Source organism: Annulohypoxylon truncatum (assembly GCF_022578515.1).
Source record: "Annulohypoxylon truncatum strain CBS 140777 unplaced genomic scaffold F4807scaffold_28, whole genome shotgun sequence".
Taxonomy (NCBI): Eukaryota; Fungi; Ascomycota; class Sordariomycetes; order Xylariales; family Hypoxylaceae; genus Annulohypoxylon; species Annulohypoxylon truncatum.
This window is the reverse complement of record NW_025953814.1, coordinates 207,911-225,836: the sequence shown is the minus strand read 5'-3', so window position 1 is coordinate 225,836 and position 17,926 is coordinate 207,911. Positions and strand designations below refer to the sequence as shown.

At 48.3% G+C, this 17,926-nt stretch overlaps 2 protein-coding genes across 2 annotated transcripts; both read right to left on the bottom strand.

The window, feature by feature from the left end:
- Nucleotides 1-6,813: 6,813 nt before the first annotated feature.
- F4807DRAFT_184438 (ferric reductase NAD binding domain-containing protein) lies at nt 6,814-9,179 on the bottom strand. The gene is made up of 4 exons (XM_047993606.1): nt 8,710-9,179; nt 8,502-8,654; nt 7,570-8,447; nt 6,814-7,507 (listed from the first exon to the last, which is right to left on the bottom strand). Exons 1-4 carry the CDS (start codon nt 8,955-8,957, stop codon nt 6,996-6,998), a joined length of 1,791 nt encoding a protein of 596 aa, XP_047851838.1. The 5' UTR covers nt 8,958-9,179; the 3' UTR covers nt 6,814-6,995.
- A 6,652-nt stretch (nt 9,180-15,831) lies between these two features.
- On the bottom strand, nt 15,832-17,601 carry F4807DRAFT_462767 (uncharacterized protein; the record flags this gene model as incomplete). Its single annotated transcript, XM_048001875.1, has 1 exon — nt 15,832-17,601. The coding sequence occupies one exon, from the start codon at nt 17,599-17,601 to the stop codon at nt 15,832-15,834; it is 1,770 nt and encodes a 589-aa protein (XP_047851837.1).
- Between the last annotated feature and the right edge of the window lie 325 nt (nt 17,602-17,926).

Below are 17,926 nucleotides of genomic sequence, written 5' to 3'. Positions count from 1 at the left end.
TAGGTAGGTAGGTAGGTTAGCATAGCGTTGTTAGATGTGTGTTGAAGTGTGAAAAATTTACATATTTACCTACTCAGTTTATGATGGTTAAGAGGATTTTGAAAGTGACTATCGAAGCGGCGTCGTGAGGGTTCCCGGTAAAATTTGCTTGCTAGAAACCCCCGGTTTACTCCAAGGACTCTAAGGGGGCTCATAGACCTCGGTTTCCCTGATCCTGATTATCTTGATAATCTTCACTTAGCGAATCACCCTAGTCCCATAACACCGCCAACTTTTCGCAACTTTTTCTTTCGCGTATCGCCTTTTCTCTGCCATGCAGACGAGATTATGGGGAAAGCCCTGCTTAGCGGGCGGTCATATATCATAATTAAGATCTCGAGTCGGTCCGGTGACTAGGTAGTGGAATGGGTACGGCACGTTCTCATCCGATGACGCGGACGCGGATGGGGGTTCGGGGGGGTGATCACGGTGAATACCCAACCCAGAAGCAGCAGCGACGGCCCAAGGAAAAGCTCTTTCAGGCACGAAATCGGAAATCCATACATGCATGGATTCATGGTTACATACCGAAATTGCTAACCTTGGGGGTAGCGGTAAGACGAACCGCTAGTGCAACGGCCTAAGTCCCCAACTGGAGTAACTGGGGTAGAAAAGGGCTAGAGAAAAGCAAGCTTCAAGGCCGAGGAGACTGCAGTATTAGGCATCGCCTGAACTTTTTCTAAAGGGGGTTAGTTAAGGTATTGGATTTTGGAGAATTTTGGGGGGAGTTAGGTCGGTTTTGGGGATGAGCGCCGAGAAGGTCTGCGTTTATGGGGTTAGCCTCCTCCGTTGGTGCCTCCGCCAGCCCGGGGCGACCCCGGGGCGATTGCTACCTAGGTAGGTAGGTGGGAGGCGCTGTGGTGTAGCTGGAGGTTCATGGAACGGGGCTATGGATGGTAAGCGCGGGCCGTGGGGAAGGGTTAGGGGGGGAAAGGGCGGGGCGGGTCAGGGTGTTGAGATGCGGGGACTGGGGAAGATGGGTTATGGGGGATTGCCCGGATAGGATCGAGCTTCGGGAGGTCATCCGAACTCTTTTTTCTTGAGCATGAATGGATGTAGGCATCTGGGGAAACTTAATACCGAGTTATTTTACTTTAGATACTGGGTTTAGGATTTTTCTCCAAAAAGGGGGAAAAGGTCACAGTGGGCTTTTAAGGGGCATTCTCGCTGGAAATTAGGTACCTGTAAGCTGCTTATGTCATCCACGATCTAATCCATCTTAAGCGTAAATCTTATCTTTAGATGAGAACCTTTTCCCGTCTTTTCCCAATTGAACATTCATTACTATTCGGGATCTTAATACATTAACCAGTACATTTTATATCTCATCAGTAATCCTCGAATTCATCTTCGAATCTTCAAGAGCGTGCGCCCTCTAGATCTTGCCAGGGCCAACTCTATTGGAATCTGGCTAACCTTTAGTCGTCTTTTAAACGTCATAATCAGGTCTCAGCCTGAATGGGTGCTGCGGTATCTCGCGATGTATCTCGCATCTCTGTATGTTGTGGGGAATAAGAGATACAAGGTTAAGGGTGTGCGGTTAAGATTGGCTATGAGCATCAAACGGCAATAGCCCTTCGGTGGTGAATTTTAGATCTTACGTCTACATCTATACTGCTCGATTAAGGGGCTTGCAGGGAAGTTCATTCTTCTTCGTGCGAAGATTTATGGAGCCAGGAAAGATGAAGTGAACGACAAGGAGCAACCATTGATGTGAGGACGCAGTTCCGTGAGATACATGACCTGGGTAGGGCTTACGGTTATGTCGCAATTGAAGATGGCGGTGGAGCCATACCGGACAACGAGAGTGGACATTCTGCTCTAGACAATCTAGGAGAGGGAGCATGTTAAGGTATCTCTGTTACGAGAGTCGCATCTCATGCCAATGAGGTCTGTTGACGGCCAGACTCGTATTGGCCCTGCAGCGGCAAAACCATCGGGTCAATATGACTCTACAGTCATCGGCTTCCTCTTCAAAACGACTTAAGCAACATACGCGCATACTGCTCAAACATGGCGTACGCAATGAATGTACCCGACATCAACTCAGTTACCTTGAAGAATACCTACCATATAGCTTTGGAGTAAACGAGTGTTGAGATTAGGTTACGAATGAGAACAAGAAGCTCTTAGGTCTACCATAACCAATAGGGTGGAGATGATCTATCCAAGCCCTTCGGTCTACCTATATGAACTGATGCTGGCCCCTCAGAATTCCAATCATTCGCGTCAAGCCACATGTGCTCCTAGCATCCTATTCAGGTTGCAATGAAGCTGATAACCACGGTAAACCACCGCTGACAGTTATCTGACTCAAATTGGCGGTCCCATAACTCAATCACTCATCGAAAGGGGTGAATGCCGCTATTTCTGGAGGTGATAGCAAACTATGATCGACGACGAATTTGGGAAGCGTATCGTTGGTACAGCTCTGGAGATCTACTTGGGCTGCGCTCTCGATGATCCACCTGGATTACCTCTTCGTTCATAACGGTATTGTCTATGTAAGTGTTACTTTTCACATACCTTGTGCGATATCGATCCTACTATCCTTACTTACATGTCTTCCTAGGAAGAATAGAATAGGGGTAACTATCTACCACCTGGGTCTCACAATGCGATGGATGCGGCCAAGTTTCTGTTGAGTTCTAAGCCTTCCTCCAAGCATCACGATATACATACAGGCTAGGCTCTTCGTTCATACGTCCTTAACACCAGCTACGAATAGGTCTTCTTCATGTTGGCTGAGTCTCTGGTGATCTGAACACCAATTTGACCTGACCCCTGACGCTAAGCATTTGCCCCTTTTATACCGCTAGGTCGACAGGATAAAGTAGCGGGTGCGAGTTTTAAGAGTCGTCAACTGCACGAATCAGCATCTTTAAGTTGACTAAGACTAATAGGGTATTGTTAAAAGCTGAGTTATTCGATGCATCTGCCCGGTGCTTGATAAACGACCTTTTCGAGCTCGCTGCTTTAGCTGCACAGAAACGATAAGGGACTTTAACAGTATTTACGGACTACCTGCTTTCCATACCACAGATATCGTACGAAATCGCAGTCATCACATTCCAACCTACCGCGATTACTGAGACAACACTATTAACACATCCTTTTTTTACCCCTTTACTCGAAAACTTCTCACCGCTATTCGTCAAGGAAAAGAGGCGGTGATTGAATAGGATAACTGCTTAACTACGGAGAGACTAAATAATAACGCTAGGTAAATCCGCCTCTATTTTTGGTTTATGCCATTTAATACATCTAACCAGATGCTTGTGAGGTTTGAGAGACTGACAGCTAGGTACTCCTAGTCCGCCATCAACCACCTACGTATAGTAATGAAACCAATGGAAGCCGTGAGATATACAAGTTGTCCAAGGTCTTGCCTTGGACAATTGAATCTCCCAGGAGGCGCACTAAGTTAATTGGAGCAATCCAATCGACTGGATTCAAGTAGCGAAGAAGGGGTAGACATAGAAACGGGGGTGGTTCTAATTCGAGACTTTTACCTTCGGGTATAGTAAGCTAAGGTACCTTGAGCTACCAACGCAACCGCAGCTAATCTCTAAACTCACTTCTATAGGCGGAGTGAGCCACAAAGACAGTCTTCAACCTGTATGAAATCGCGACGGTCTTGTTTTACTAACGCCCTCGAAGCCAAGGATACTCCTAAACCAAGGAGACAGTGTTCGGCTCGTAGCAAGATTCCAGAGTTTGGACCTTGGCTTCGCTAGATTACGAATGTCTCGTTAACACAGGAGCGGAAAAACTAAATCTTTCACGATCGTCATCTATAGAAGATGACGTACTAGGTCTGGAATCTTGGCTTAGCCACTCTACACAGAGAGTGACGCGGCCAACTGATGTCTACCCAACGTTAATACATTGAACAAACCAGGCCAATAGCATGTTGGTTTAAAGAAAATCTCGAGATACCAATCATATCGATGAGCAGTATAGCTTCGACGTGGCTTGCCAAGGCGCCGACGTAACGGGGCTCGAACAAATCGGACCACCTCAGCTAACGAAGGATTTCGGAAGCTAAAGGAAAAGGAATAATAAGGTTGGAAATATACCGCTAATCCCAGTGCGTTCATAGGATATAAAGGCATCGAGTGGCGTGGAAGTTGGTTTCATATCATTGGACGCATTAAACTCGATTCATGATATAGCTTCGAGTAATTACCCGTGCCATCAAATGGCTCATAGTGTGCATGGTCGGCGAGGCGTCCAAAGATGGACGTCGAGGGCTTAAGCCTCAAAGAACCACTGATGTTTGGCCTGCCTATAATGGGAGCCAGTCGGTTAATATAACCTCAATGATTCGGAGGGGGAGACATGTTCAGCTCGGAGAGAGACATATAGTGCTACCGAAGGGTCTCAGATGCGGCATACTCGGAAAAGGACCGCTCAAGCCGACCTCTGTGTTCCTTTACACGGGAGAGTCCTAGATTACTTAAGAACGCCTGAGATCACTTGGGGGTGTGTAGATGTGCAGATACTCGGGCAACACAACGTCCGGCAGCCGACTTAGAAGATGTCAGAATATAGCTGCAACCACATGTATATCATCACATCTATAACAATATCTGTATTATCATTATTATCTCACGTCAGGCTTGTCCGCGCAATCTCATATGGTTTGAGGCTGATTAACAGTACTGCTATAGGTCCGGGGAAGATAGGGTGCACATGTCAGCAGAAAAGCAACACGCGTCATAGAACGCTTCCCGCCTTTGTTAAATCTAGAGCGGGCGACCCCTGACGAGATTCGCCAACAGATCCCATTCCAACAGCAGCGGAACCCCATCCCGCTCTCTACCCCCACCCCGATTCACCGTTCTTCAACGCTTTTTTTTCACCCTCTTTCAAGAACCACGCTCAATACCGAGCCGGGATCACGATCCTATCGGCAGCCTTTTCACCTCCGCCAAAGAAGAGGATTACCGATTAGTCAATTACGGATCAGGGCCAAGACCGGATTGGGGACGAGGGATTGCCAACGGGTATGACAAAGGGAGCGCCCCGAAACACTTTAAGAAGAAAAGACCTTTTTAGAAAAATTTGGCGGGCGGTTTCATCATCCTTATCGTCATCATCATCGCAATCATCAGCTTTCTTCAGCCTAGACGTGATAACGGTGGTCTTAGTGGTCTTGGCTTGTGTAAGGTAGGCGCGTACACAATGACAAATGTTAAAATGTTGTCGCTGTCTTAGATAGCCTAGATGTTTTGTCGGACCTGGGAGAAAATATGTGGTGTAAAAGTCTCCCCATATTCTCCGGCTCGCTACCGAGAAAGCTAGGGGCGTTTCATCCTGCGATTAAAGACCCTGCGTGCAAGGTAGCAGACCTACTATAGTACAAGGTAGGCAGGTAGGTGCTCTCTTGGCCTTCGCCTATTCGTCGCAATGCGAGGGATATACCCTCATTCGGCAGCGGACACGGCATGGCATGACATGACGTGCGATAAGGCAGGTTGGGTGTGTGTAAGTACCGGTGCCAGATCTCGCTGAAGCTGTCGATCTGCGTCCCGTAAGCCCGTGGTTTCCAACAACGGGCCAATTAGAAAGAAGTCTGGGGGGGCATTTGTCATTGGTGACGACGTTTTTTTCTTACAGTACTTTCTCCGTTCCCATCTCGCGGTTCGGTACTTGGCAATGAAAGTGAAACAGATTTATCTGATAAGGCAGCGTTCTTATAAGCTTAATAATCAAGGCGTTCTAGAATTCAGGGCATCTTGGCTTTTAGCGTTGGCGTTAGGGCAACACGGCGTCTGCCGTCGCCTGCCCTATGGAATAACCCACTAACTCGTCCACTAAAGGCTTAGGTATTGAGGGTACCCATATCTTAAGGTCTTGGAAGATCGACCGCTAGAGCAGCATAGCCCTAGGTGCTGTTTACCCACTATCCACTACGCTGCTAGGCGATAAAATATGGGATATCCCACTGCACACCGGGGCATCCCACATTTCCAGATTCCACATTCCCAAATACACGCCCCCCCAGAAAGAGCAGATAGAACAGCGATGGCAGAAGGGGGGGAAATGAGGCACGAGAGTAAATGATCTTCGATTGAATACTACACAATCTCACGGCTCTTGTCTACCAAATCTGCACCGCCGACCGGGGTTTGGGCAACTGTCAATGGACAGCAGGCAAGGTACCTAGGTAAAAAAGTAGGTACTATGTATATAATTGGCAACTCATAAATTAATCAACCCGCTGGCGCCGGCCCGATTGGACAGGCGCATCGCGAACGTCGCGCCATTAGCTAATTGGATAGGGCAGTTGGGTAGGGCCCAAGACAAACTATAAGACTAATAAGGCATGTGCGAGAGCAACCGCTGATACCGGCAGTGAACTGTTTGAGACAATGAGACAATGACGTGCTGATAACGTGCTTAGAGAATAATTACATAACCTAGACATGCATGAAATGTGTGAAGTCACCCAAGTTAGCAGAGACAGTGGTATAGTCGATGTATTGGACGAGAGCGTGGGCCGCGGGAGATTGACACGGGTCGTGCGTTTAAGCGTATGGGCTTCGGAAGATTCTAGTTTAGTCACGTTAAGGCAGGTGTGCGTGTAAGTCTAGCTTGTGAATATTTGGTGATCTTCTCCTTTCTATTTGGATATGGTATATTTATCTAGGTAGTTAGTCCTATATGCCTAGTAGGTAGGTTACCAGTGTATCCCGCATCTATTCTCTACTCCTCTAGGGTATGTTAGAATTTCCCTGCGGGCGCCTCTCCGATCCCCTAGTTGGATAGTCCAGGACATACATTATAGACATACATACTCCGAAACGCCATCTACCGCCCCCGGTAAAAAAGCAAGCTGATCCAGTTAGATCTCCATGGGTGATCCTGTCCAGATTGTAAAACAACCCCCATTAACTAGCTCGTGACGATTCGTATAAATTAAAAAAAAAAAAAAGAGGGTGAATGATAAATCACCAGCCAAAGTGTTCGCAGTGGACTTCGACTGCGGGGCCGTCGACGCTGATGCAGCTTGCCGCGACGTTCCGGACCACATTCGTCAGGCTGTCGGGCCCGCAGGAAGCGATGAGCACTCGTTGGTTCTTGTCTAGTGACCGCACCGCCGCCTTTATCTCGGCCTCTGTATCGGGCCTTCCAGGTCTGATCGGCAGGTTGAGGTTCGTCATGCTCGTTGCTGCCGATGGGAAGTCCATGTGTCGGCTAGCGTCCTTCTCTTCTCGGTCGGATTCGTACCGGGTAGCGGCAGAAGACGCCGGCCCACTAGAAGCGATGAAGTCCCCCTTTCCTTTCTCGAGAGCCGACGGCCCTAAGTCTGTAGTAGAAGAATCCGATGCAGGCCGTTCCAGCGAGGGGTCTCTGAGCGATTCAGGCCCTAGTCTAGTAACATGCACCTTTAGGGCGATTTTCGGTGCGTGGACATGGTTGCGGAGGTTATTCAGGTGCTGCGTAAACCATGATAAGTTGTCTGTATGAGAGTTAGTATGTTTCTGCGTCAAGTTTATTCTGCCAATGAATGTTATTGCATACCATGTCCTTTGACGGCCCAAATGAAGTCAATCTGCTGCTTGGAACTCTCGGACATTCGTGAGAGCATGTCGGCCGCTATGCCAAATGTAAACGTCGCACCGGAACCGCCTGCAACCAAGACAACCTTGTCAAAATCCATGGGGTCCGGGAGAGTACCATAAGGGCCTTCTACCGAGACTTTGAGGCTCGCCCCAGGGTTCTTCAGAGCGTAGTTGTGGAGGTCACTGGTGAAACCGCTATATGAGTTGATGACAAGTTCAAACGGCTCAGTCGCCACGATGGTAAAGGGGTGAGTTTCGAAGGTTCTGATTTTCGGAAGCCAGACGTAGCAGTGCTTGCCAGGGCGGGCACGTGAGATAGGCTTCTTGAGCACTATCCTAGTACCACCATCTGGGAGAGCGTAGATGTTGGCCTCGTTGTTGACGCTGTTGTAAGCTAGTCGACAGAACCGAATGAGACGATCGGCGAACCACAGTGCAGCAAGGATTATGGTTGCGTACAATGTTTGCTCGGATTCGAGTTCGGGACGATGTAAGCCGAGGCCGACAACGATAGCAAAGAATAAGATGACGTGAGCAATATAGAAGAGTTCGTAGTTAAAACGTCTCAGAATCATGCCGGCCATAACAGAACCGAACATGGTAAATCCAGCGACAATACCGCCTGTCACGACATCCTCTCGGAGGACTTCAATCCTCCCGACACCGATGAAGTAAGACGCATAGATGGATCCGTGAAGAATAACATAAAGCATAGTAGTATACCCGGCGATTCGATGTAAGACGTTGAGTCGCTCATAGGAATAGGCCGTAAGGAATGCTAGAGGTGTGTTCTTTAACGCAAGGAATATCACGAAGACCAAATTCCCCGCAGCCATCCTAGAATTTCATATATTAGCACGGACAATAAGAGCGGGCGATGTAAGGACTCACCAGCCGAACCGAGCGGCCACATTAGCATAGATGCTGAAATCAACGCGGTAGAAGCTGAACGTGGCGTTCATAGCCACGTAGACGATCACAAGTACAGCATGACCGACTGAGGTAAACCCAGTTAGATTCCGTACGAATATTCTCCTAGCAATTCTGTGAAAAAATATTAGATTATCCAAATATCCGTATCCTTTGAAGCCGCTCTTACCTTGAAACAGCACTGAAAGGTAGCAATATCGGGTTGCGTGAACGAGACCAGCCAAGTTTAACGAATACGAAGCGAAGCCAGTGGGCAATAATGAAGACGCCGATAAGAGCACTGAGTGAGGCCGCATAATATGTCAACATGGTTGTGTTAACCTTTTGCCGTGCCATCAACCATGCTTCCTGAGCATTGCCGCTCGACGAGGACGTCGCCGTCGCGCTTGCTTGTGGACTCGTAGATGCCGACGACATGATGATTTGATAAGGAGACTACTTTGATACAAGCAAGTATCGAATCGTAGTGAGAAGGCGAACGAAACAGCTTGCCTTATAACTACAGCTGTGAGCTATGAGCTATAGGTAGCTGAGGGGTGGACGCGCCTCTCCTAAGTAAGGCTTTGTTGTATGCTGACTGATCGGGACCGAATGTTGTACAGTGAGTAATATCAGAGTGTTTAAAGGAATGAGGCGGATCTCTAACGATTCACTGTGGGGTGCAGACGTCAGCCAACGGCTATGCTTAGAATAATCCTCCTGGCTCAGATGAAAATCAGACGGGCACAGCCAGAATTATATCGAAAGTCGTCCCCCATGCTACTGGGGGGTTCCTGAATCGTGCATCCCGGCGCAAAGCACATGTCTGTGTGGTCATACTCTTGTCTTGTATAGTATAAGAGATAAAAAGAGAACCATAAGACTATGCCTGGGTATGCGGAATCCCTATACCCGAAAAGGAAGTATCAGATAGGACGTGGCGCCGATTCGTCCATCGGTCAAGAGTTGCGATTAACTCGCCATGCATTATTTCCCAGGTGCCAATCATTATGCCTACCAAGGTACCTAAAGCCAACAGGGGCAGCAGTGGTAAGGCCAAGTTACAAGCAGCCAGGCTCGTCATAGTTGTGAGTTAGTCAACTAGTTACATTTTGGAGTCGGCGGGAATACGGTACTACGCTCGGAGGCGGAGGAGCAAGACTTTCTCTCACGAGTCATGGTCAAGAGTTGACTACCTAGTAAGTAGATTAAACACGGTTTCGCTTATGTGTCTAAGGTGACATAGTCTTGGGTGGACAAGTATACAGAAGTTGTGGAGAATATTGAGGACTGGATTAGAAAGACAAAGTACATTCTCTTCAGGGAAGGAGACAAGAGTAGAATAGAGGGTCGGTGGTCTGGATCCTGAAGATAGATGTTTTTGGTTGAGATGTTGAAGTAAGTAAGGTAAGATGAAAAAGAAAAAAGGGGGGAGGGTGAACGTATAAACTGACGGAACACTAAAAGATTATTGGGTCACGGGATGATACTTGGGTACCTACAGTACCGGCAGGGTCCACATTGCTTGCAGGGTTATAAGGTTAAGGTTCACTGGCCCGCAACAACTGATGCCCCGTTCCGTACTATGGATGTAATCGATTAAGCTACTAAGAGGTAGCCAACTGCTATTCGCTCATTTTCCTCCAATCCTTCTCTTCTCGGCCGACTACTATTTTCTCCCTCGCACTCTACAAAAACCTTACGAATATCGTACGAAACCCTTGGTTTCGTCCTAAATAAACTGCAGCCGGGTAGTCTAGCAATATGGATAAAGCTGTCGGGTTTTTTAACCCTTGTTGAAAGTCCCGGACGAAGTGCAACCGTTTGAACGTTTTATCCCGATTGGGATAGGATTATGTTACTTCGCTGGTCTTCTTGGCTTTCTCTCAGTGGGGATGTTCCGTATATTCTCTTCATAATATACTCATGCTACCAATCCACCGGAACCATTCAAGAGTCCGACGGAACAGATAATCTAATCTTGTTCTTGAGCGTCTCAAGACTCGTCCGAACGTTACGGGCAAGGAACGGCCTGGCAACTAAACACATCGGGCGCCAAGACGGTGGCTCATTCATTTTACAATGACAAATACGATAGCTTCTCAATTGCACGGCGCTGCAAGAATTCTTGTCGTCCAAAGGACTGACTAATCCAACCTTCGGCCCAAACTCTCTTCGAAGAGGATCTGCGATGATGTGAAAACCCTTTGGTTGGGGTTCCTCCCTAAACGGTAGGGCCGAGGGTCGATCTATCCCACTTCGCACCTCGCGACGTTTGGCAAAGCACTGTTACTCAACATTCTCTCGTTGCTCAGTCAATGATTAGAAGTCCCAAGTCATCCGTGACAGCCTCAACATGCGCAATTGCTATGGCTTGGCATCCTCCACGTGTCGCTCCGAATCCCACCAGTCCTAAGTATCTGGAGTTTTTGACGTCCCGGCGCATCGCACTCGGGTCAAAAAATTGACGTCTTTTATTTTAGGTCTAGAAATGTTTCGTCTGCAATTTACTTCCTTACATCCTGACACAAACCATCGACAATTTGTAAGGCGGGTCAAGTATGCGTCAGCGGCTTGTCAGCACTTGCGAAAGCCACATGAACCTATCAGATCATTGCTAAATCGTGAACAGGTCGAAGAGACGCGCTCAGCCTCTCCGCCCGCAGCTAAGATATACCGACTCCAGAACTTACTACAGTACTAACTCTTATTGGCTCGAGAAGCGACCCGTCCATATCTAACGTCTGGAAAGTTCATGATGATCAGTTGAAACGGAAGATGAGATGCCTAATCATAGAAGCTTAATTTCAACCTTGTTGCTGCGGTCGAGCTTTTCGTGCTCCACAGAGCACTGTTAATCCGATGCACATAGATCAGATAACGCCCTTGTCCGACACCTCGTTTAGGCAGTTCGCACAGAAGAGACAACAAAAGCAGAGAATAACACCATCCACAAGACCAACATACACATGATAGTAAGGTCGATTCTACCATGTTTACCATTTTTTCTCGTAAAAGTGAGGCCTGAAATAGCTAACTAATATTCTCGGTGCCTCAATCAGTGATAGGTCATATAATAGCTTGTCATATTGGCCATCCTCCACTCTCTCTCATTCGATCCTCTGTCAAGGGGCTTGCTTACCTTCTAAATCGACTTAGCTTGGTGCCGTTAGCGTCTATCGCCTACTTTTGACTTCCAAGGAACGATCCTACAGAAGGCGGCGAAGACATGAGGCTCTCAATACTTTGAGCCTAGAACGCCGAATCTTTCGTCCGAATGTCCAGATCTAGAATGCCAAGTAAAACCTAACAGATCAAGATCTAGATCCGTGACAACTATTATTCCGACTGAATATACGAAGTAGTCGATAATTACCTGGGCATGCATTGATCCCACTCGCCAATATTTAATGACGTCTAAAAAACAGGTTCGCTGTAGACTACGTCGCTCCAATTAGTTCAGTTCTTGCTTTCGCTTAGTTTCGTTATACGAAGTCGCCTATACCGCCTAATAAGACGAGAACCATCGGCGCTGGAGCGATACGACGACACTATCTTTCTAGAGTGTACGATACAAACTCGGACCGGTGGCCAGATCGTTGACGAAGTGAAAATGAACAGCATGTGATGAGACATGGCGGCAGCCTATCTTCTCCTTCCGTGTCTATTCTCGGTGAGGGGGCCATGGGGCAATCCTACCCCTAAGGTTCACCTTGGTCCAGCCAACCAATCCATGGATCTAATAAAAGGCACATATAACCCAACTTATTCCGTTCTATTAACACAATTCCATACCTTTATTCGGCAATTGTTCATTAGAAAAGCTTGACAACATGCGGAAACCAGCCTTATCAGCCTCAATGTGCACCGTCAACCTATTGACACAGTGACATTCAGATGCAGCGCCAAGACTCTTCAACTTACACCAATGTATAATTATCCTCAGTTCCGGGTTCATTGCTACGTCACCGGCTGATCAGTACTGCTCCAACTAATTTATACAAATTAATTTACTACGACAACCTGCATGTCACGTTTGGGATCTCACAGACAACACCGCACAGTATTGTGCCGAGAAAAAGAAATCTGGGGAACCATGAAAGACACAGTTTTATTGATGCTTATTCCCCCGGATTAGTAACATCCGCTCTCATATTCAATTATATGAGGTCGTACGATCAGCGGCACTTGCAGCAGGAAGAGCCGACATTGGAGGTCTGCAAGAACAAGCTCAAACTGCATGTCTCGTGATAATTAATTGTTTTCCGCTCTCCGGGTCTTTTTTGATTGACAGGTATCAGGGGCTCTCGGCAAGCAATACAACCTTTACGTAAGCGATGAGACGGAGGTGAATTTAGCCTTCTCTCTAAGTAATCAGTATTCCGAAGAGGTATGCTTCATAGCCACGATAAGCTTCACCTAAATTGGCGACAACAACACCAACCTAAACAAGTCCGCCTCAACGGTCCTTTAACGGGGGTCGTTCGAGGCGTCGCATGGGCTGCGATCGTCTAGTCGGTCCTAACCCCAGAACTCCAGAACTCCGGTCCCATAAATCCCCCCGCGCCAACGACGTATAATGCAACCTTCGACTATCTCAGGACACCAACTCACCATAATGCCAATAGATATCTAGTCAGCTGGGCCAAAGCCAAGCACGCCCACCAGGTGTTCAAGTTCTACAGATTCTCATGATGGGCAAGGCTTCGTGAGAAACGGGGCTAACTGCTACTTATCGAGTACCAACCTACGGTAACTATTCGGACCTTTAAAGCTGACTACATGTACACATATCTGTCTCTGAACGTACGACCCCATAACGCCAAAGGTGACTAAATGGCTTACTGGGTGTTATGGAGTTTTTCACTTGACCACCAACTATGGTGAGAATGTCATCACCATACACTAATGTCTATTCACACCGGGCCCCCATCCGACACCATTTCATGTGATAACATCGCTCTTAAACGCTGAGGTGTTCAAGGAGACTATCGCTCTCGAGAGCCAACCAAGAAGGTGTCACTAGTATCGTATGGAATGACGATGGCTTAGAGATACTAGTCGTCCGACAAAGGCCTCCATTCACGAGACGCTCGAGCTCATCAACGGGACGCTGCCAATAACCATAAGTCTTATCCGATGTCCAGCTCTCCTAGGATCATATTTCCGAGGTAAAACACTGGAATATGTTCCCGGCCTTTGCACAGCCAGTATGACTAGGTAGATATTTACCCGTTTCATCACATGTATTTGAGTTCTCGGGGTTAGAGGGTGGATAGGGGGGTAAGTAGATAAACAGGTACCTTACATTTTCCAGTCTGCTAGCCTTTTGCACCTGTATGATTTCAAATAGTTGGGATCGAAATATCATAGATAGCCTAGTTGAACCTTTTAACGGCGAGAGTTGTAGGTACCTTAACGCCAACCCATAGCGCAAGCCGGTTTAACGCCCCCACTAGGTGTAAACGCCATAGTCTATGCCCATTATCTACACCACCTTCCAATATCATTCTAAATTCCTTTCCTAAAACGGAAAATCGATTTAGATTCCGGCCAACGATAAGCTTGGAACTATTGGCGCAGATTGGAATATACGAGGTGGAATCTTGGAGCAGAAAGGCTTCGGGCCACCAGGTATCTGACTCGTTAGACATGTTATCTCATCACCCGAACCAAGGCACAACCAAACTAAGTTTGCTTACAGATCAATGATTCAAAATACTCCCGTCGTTAGACTGGAGCGCGGATCGGGTAGCTTCCCTAGTCCAACGAGCTTAATCTACGGGAACGATTTCAGACAGTGACGCGGGCACTGGGTATTCCTGAGTCGTGGCTCCTTAGCTAGCTTAGACCTACCTCAAAACCCAACTTCAGCGATGACAGGTACACCAATACCAGCATCGTGAAGATCGCGAACCCGATGTTGACCTACACGACGGAGCCGCATTTCCCGGTGCTAAGCCACGAGATAGGGTGACGTAGAGGCGTGTTGCTGACGATTGAACCTTGTGGATCTAGAACTTACAACTTTTGGGCTGGCTAGGGGTTGGGCTCCGCGACCCAGCTTCTTGGATGCGGTTCTCGTCTAAGTGCCGGCTGTGCCGCCGGTACTTCGAGGTCAAGCCATCAGATTGGACATCACCGACAATTTCAAATAAGGCTATTACTATGTTGTGTGAGAACCGCTCTGACACATCTCATATCCTCGGTCACGCTAGCCACTGCCATATGCACCCTTACTGATGATTGGGATTTCTCAAGCAAGGTCTTTTTACAACGTCAGGACGAAGACGACTTACTGATCACCATGGCATGACGCACTCAAGAGTGAAAATAGACAGTGCGTGATGACACGCAATCAAGAGAACCAGCATAAGAACCCACGAATCAACAACACAGCTCCTACATGCTGTTGAGGGAAGCACGCCCGGATGTCATCGAAGCCGGAGCGCAGCCTCTCTCACGTGGGCTATCCCATCCAACCCGGAACGGCGCCTCTTGCGCGTTAACGACGTACTTTCCTACTTAGGCCAACGGGCCGTATCACTAAGACTGGCAGGACCGAGAAACTCGGAGATCTCTCGCTAAACGGATGGTTGTCTGACGCCATCCACAGACAAGCTTCGCAGAGGAGAAATGTGGCTGGGTGAGGTTAGAGTCGCCATGTGGCACCGAATCCGGTCAATTGCATAGATGGGGGCGGTGCACGAGGATTTGACATATCCACGGCGACGGGGGAGGCGCTGTGTGATCTGAGCATATGGTATTCAGGGGTAAGAGGGCTGATGTGGGAAAGTCTGGGTCGCGGCTCTATGAATAGACACATCTGTCATGTAATTACAGAAAAGCATCGCAATTTATCAATTGGGTGAACTTTGGGAATAACATATCATTTGGCCCTTGTTGTATTTCTATCATAATGATGTCGTGGGTTCTCGGCGGTGAGAGATCGATTTTAGCGACGTCGCATAACATAAAAAGATTATCACCGTTTCAGCTCAAACGCGACAGAATATTGATAACACATATTATATTGATGTGCCTAGGTAGAAAACATAACTAGCAAACAAAAAAATACGCTAAATAGTGGAGATATGAATGAAGGTAAAAAAAATCCCATGTCCTCATCGTGACATGTCCCTAGACGTATACGAGAAACAAACTTTTCATCGCAACAAGGCCACCGGAATATTCGGCCTGATAATTCTCTTCCAATATACTTTACAGTTAGGTTAGCATACGCAAGAGCATATGCAAGAAGTTTCTGGTTAGGAGATACCTAACATGCCTCACTCCCGCACGACTCTAGCAATTAACGACGGGGCGACGGGACCTTCGGCTTTGGCAAACTAGCCGGAGACAAGTAAGCGAGGACAGCCAAATCGATCATCTCCCTCGTGCCGGCGTCGGGGCAGCCTCTCGAAGCCGACTGGAGCGCGTTCGCCGCGTCGAAGATGTTGTCGAGGATCTCGCCGCGGTGCTCGCGGTACATCTGCGTGCGCTCCTCGACGCGGCGGTCCAGCTCCTCCTCGTCGAAGATCCTGTAGGCCATCTGCGTCTCCTGCCTCCGCTGCTCGGCCGTCTTGCCGTCCTCGAGCCGCATGTGCAGCGTCTGCGCGCGCAGCCGCTCCGCGCGCAGCTTGTTGCTCTCGATCGCCAGGTCCTGCAGCAGCTTCAGCGTCCACAGCTTGTGCTCCATCGGGCTCTGCGGCTGCTTCTGCAGCTGCTCCGACAGGTTCGCGAGCGCCTGGTCCGCCGTCACGTCCTCCTCGGCCTCGTGGCCCAGCTGCTCGTACAGCGCCAGCACGCGGTTCTGCAGGTCTTTCGTGCCGTTTTTGTATTCCTGCACCGCGTTGTGGTACTCGCGCAGGTGGTTCGCCTCCGCGACGTTGGACATCCAGCTGCTGAGCACCCTCTCGACCTCCCTGTTTACGGCCCGGTCCTGCTCCTTCGCTTCCATGAGCTCCTTGACAATCTTCGCGGTGTCGAAGGTTTTGCTGGGCGCGCCGGAACCTGTAGCGGTTGGTTTGGCTTCCACCTGATCGCGGAGAACGTGGATCCTACGAACAAGGCCATCGTTCTCGTCGATCAGCCCCTGGTTTGCTTCCTCCTGTTCGCTCAGGTTGGCTTCAAGCCCGGCCAACTTGTCTCGTAGTTCCTTTTCGGAGTCTTTGGCCGAATCGTCTTTGTTGTCGCGTTTTGCCTCACGTTCGAGGCGATTGTTCTTCATGGTTAGTTCATCGAGTGTTTCATGCAATCCCCTTATCTCACGGTCCTGATCTCTCATCTCATTTCTGACCGCGTTCTCTCTCTTTCGCGACTCCTTTAATTGTCGCTCGAGGCTTTCGTTCATCTCCTCTCCTATTTGACGTTGGCGGTGAACTGCTCGGAGTTCAGATTCCAATCTTTCGATTCTCTCCTTGCATTTATCATCGACAGGGGGCTGCTTACCTTCTTTCTCGAGCTTTTCACGCAGGCTGTCGATCTGCTCTTGAAGCTTGGAGTTGTCATCTGCAAGTTTAGCGGCTTTGTCTGTGAGTTCGGCTTTCTCATCCTCACATTGTTTGAGCCCGCCAGTTGTCAGTTTTTCATTCGCATCCCGAAGATTATCGATTTCCTGGCCCATCTTCTGGCGCTCTTGGGCTACCGCGGCCATTCTGTTGGCGACGAATGCGATGCAACGTTCGTTCTCGGCAACGAGACGGTTGAAGTACGCAATAGGGACCGTCGTTTCCCCAACGAGCTTCGTCTTTAAACCTTCGAGCCAGGCTCCGCCCCGAATTCTGCGAATCTTAGACATCATTCTCTGTCGTTCTTCAGCTGTGGCCTCGCGGCCTACAACCTTCTCCCAGTTTGTGACTACTTGCCTGGCTTCCGTCTCAACATCGTCCTCGATGCCATCCTCGTCGTTCAGTACCCCCTCCTTCTGCTTCTTCGCATAGTAGTCTTTGATAGCCTGGTTGTTCCAGGGGTCAAAGTCAGCATCTGGGAGAGCAAACCCGTGGTTGGGTTCTTGGTCGGGTTGTTTGTCGCTTTGTCGGTCACTGCCGGAGTGGCTGCTGCCTTTTCCGCCTGTAGCCATCGTGATAGATATTTCGTCCTATTAAGTGAGACTAGGTGCAGAGATGAATGGTTTATGACTTAACGTAGATATTTATGCTTAATTTGATCTTGTTAACTGTGCGTATTATATAGTCGATGTCGAAGAGTATTTCTGTTTTGCCTTGATGCCTTTTGACTTTTGTGGTCAAATGCCTGATATTTATACTCATACATGGTATCCTAGAAACTAGCATCTTGTTATTGTAGGTTTCCATGTTTTCTCTGTTATACAATGAATGTGTTCTTGCGGTAAAGGTATTGAAGCCAACGAATATCAGTATTTTCTTAAAGCTACTCATAAAATG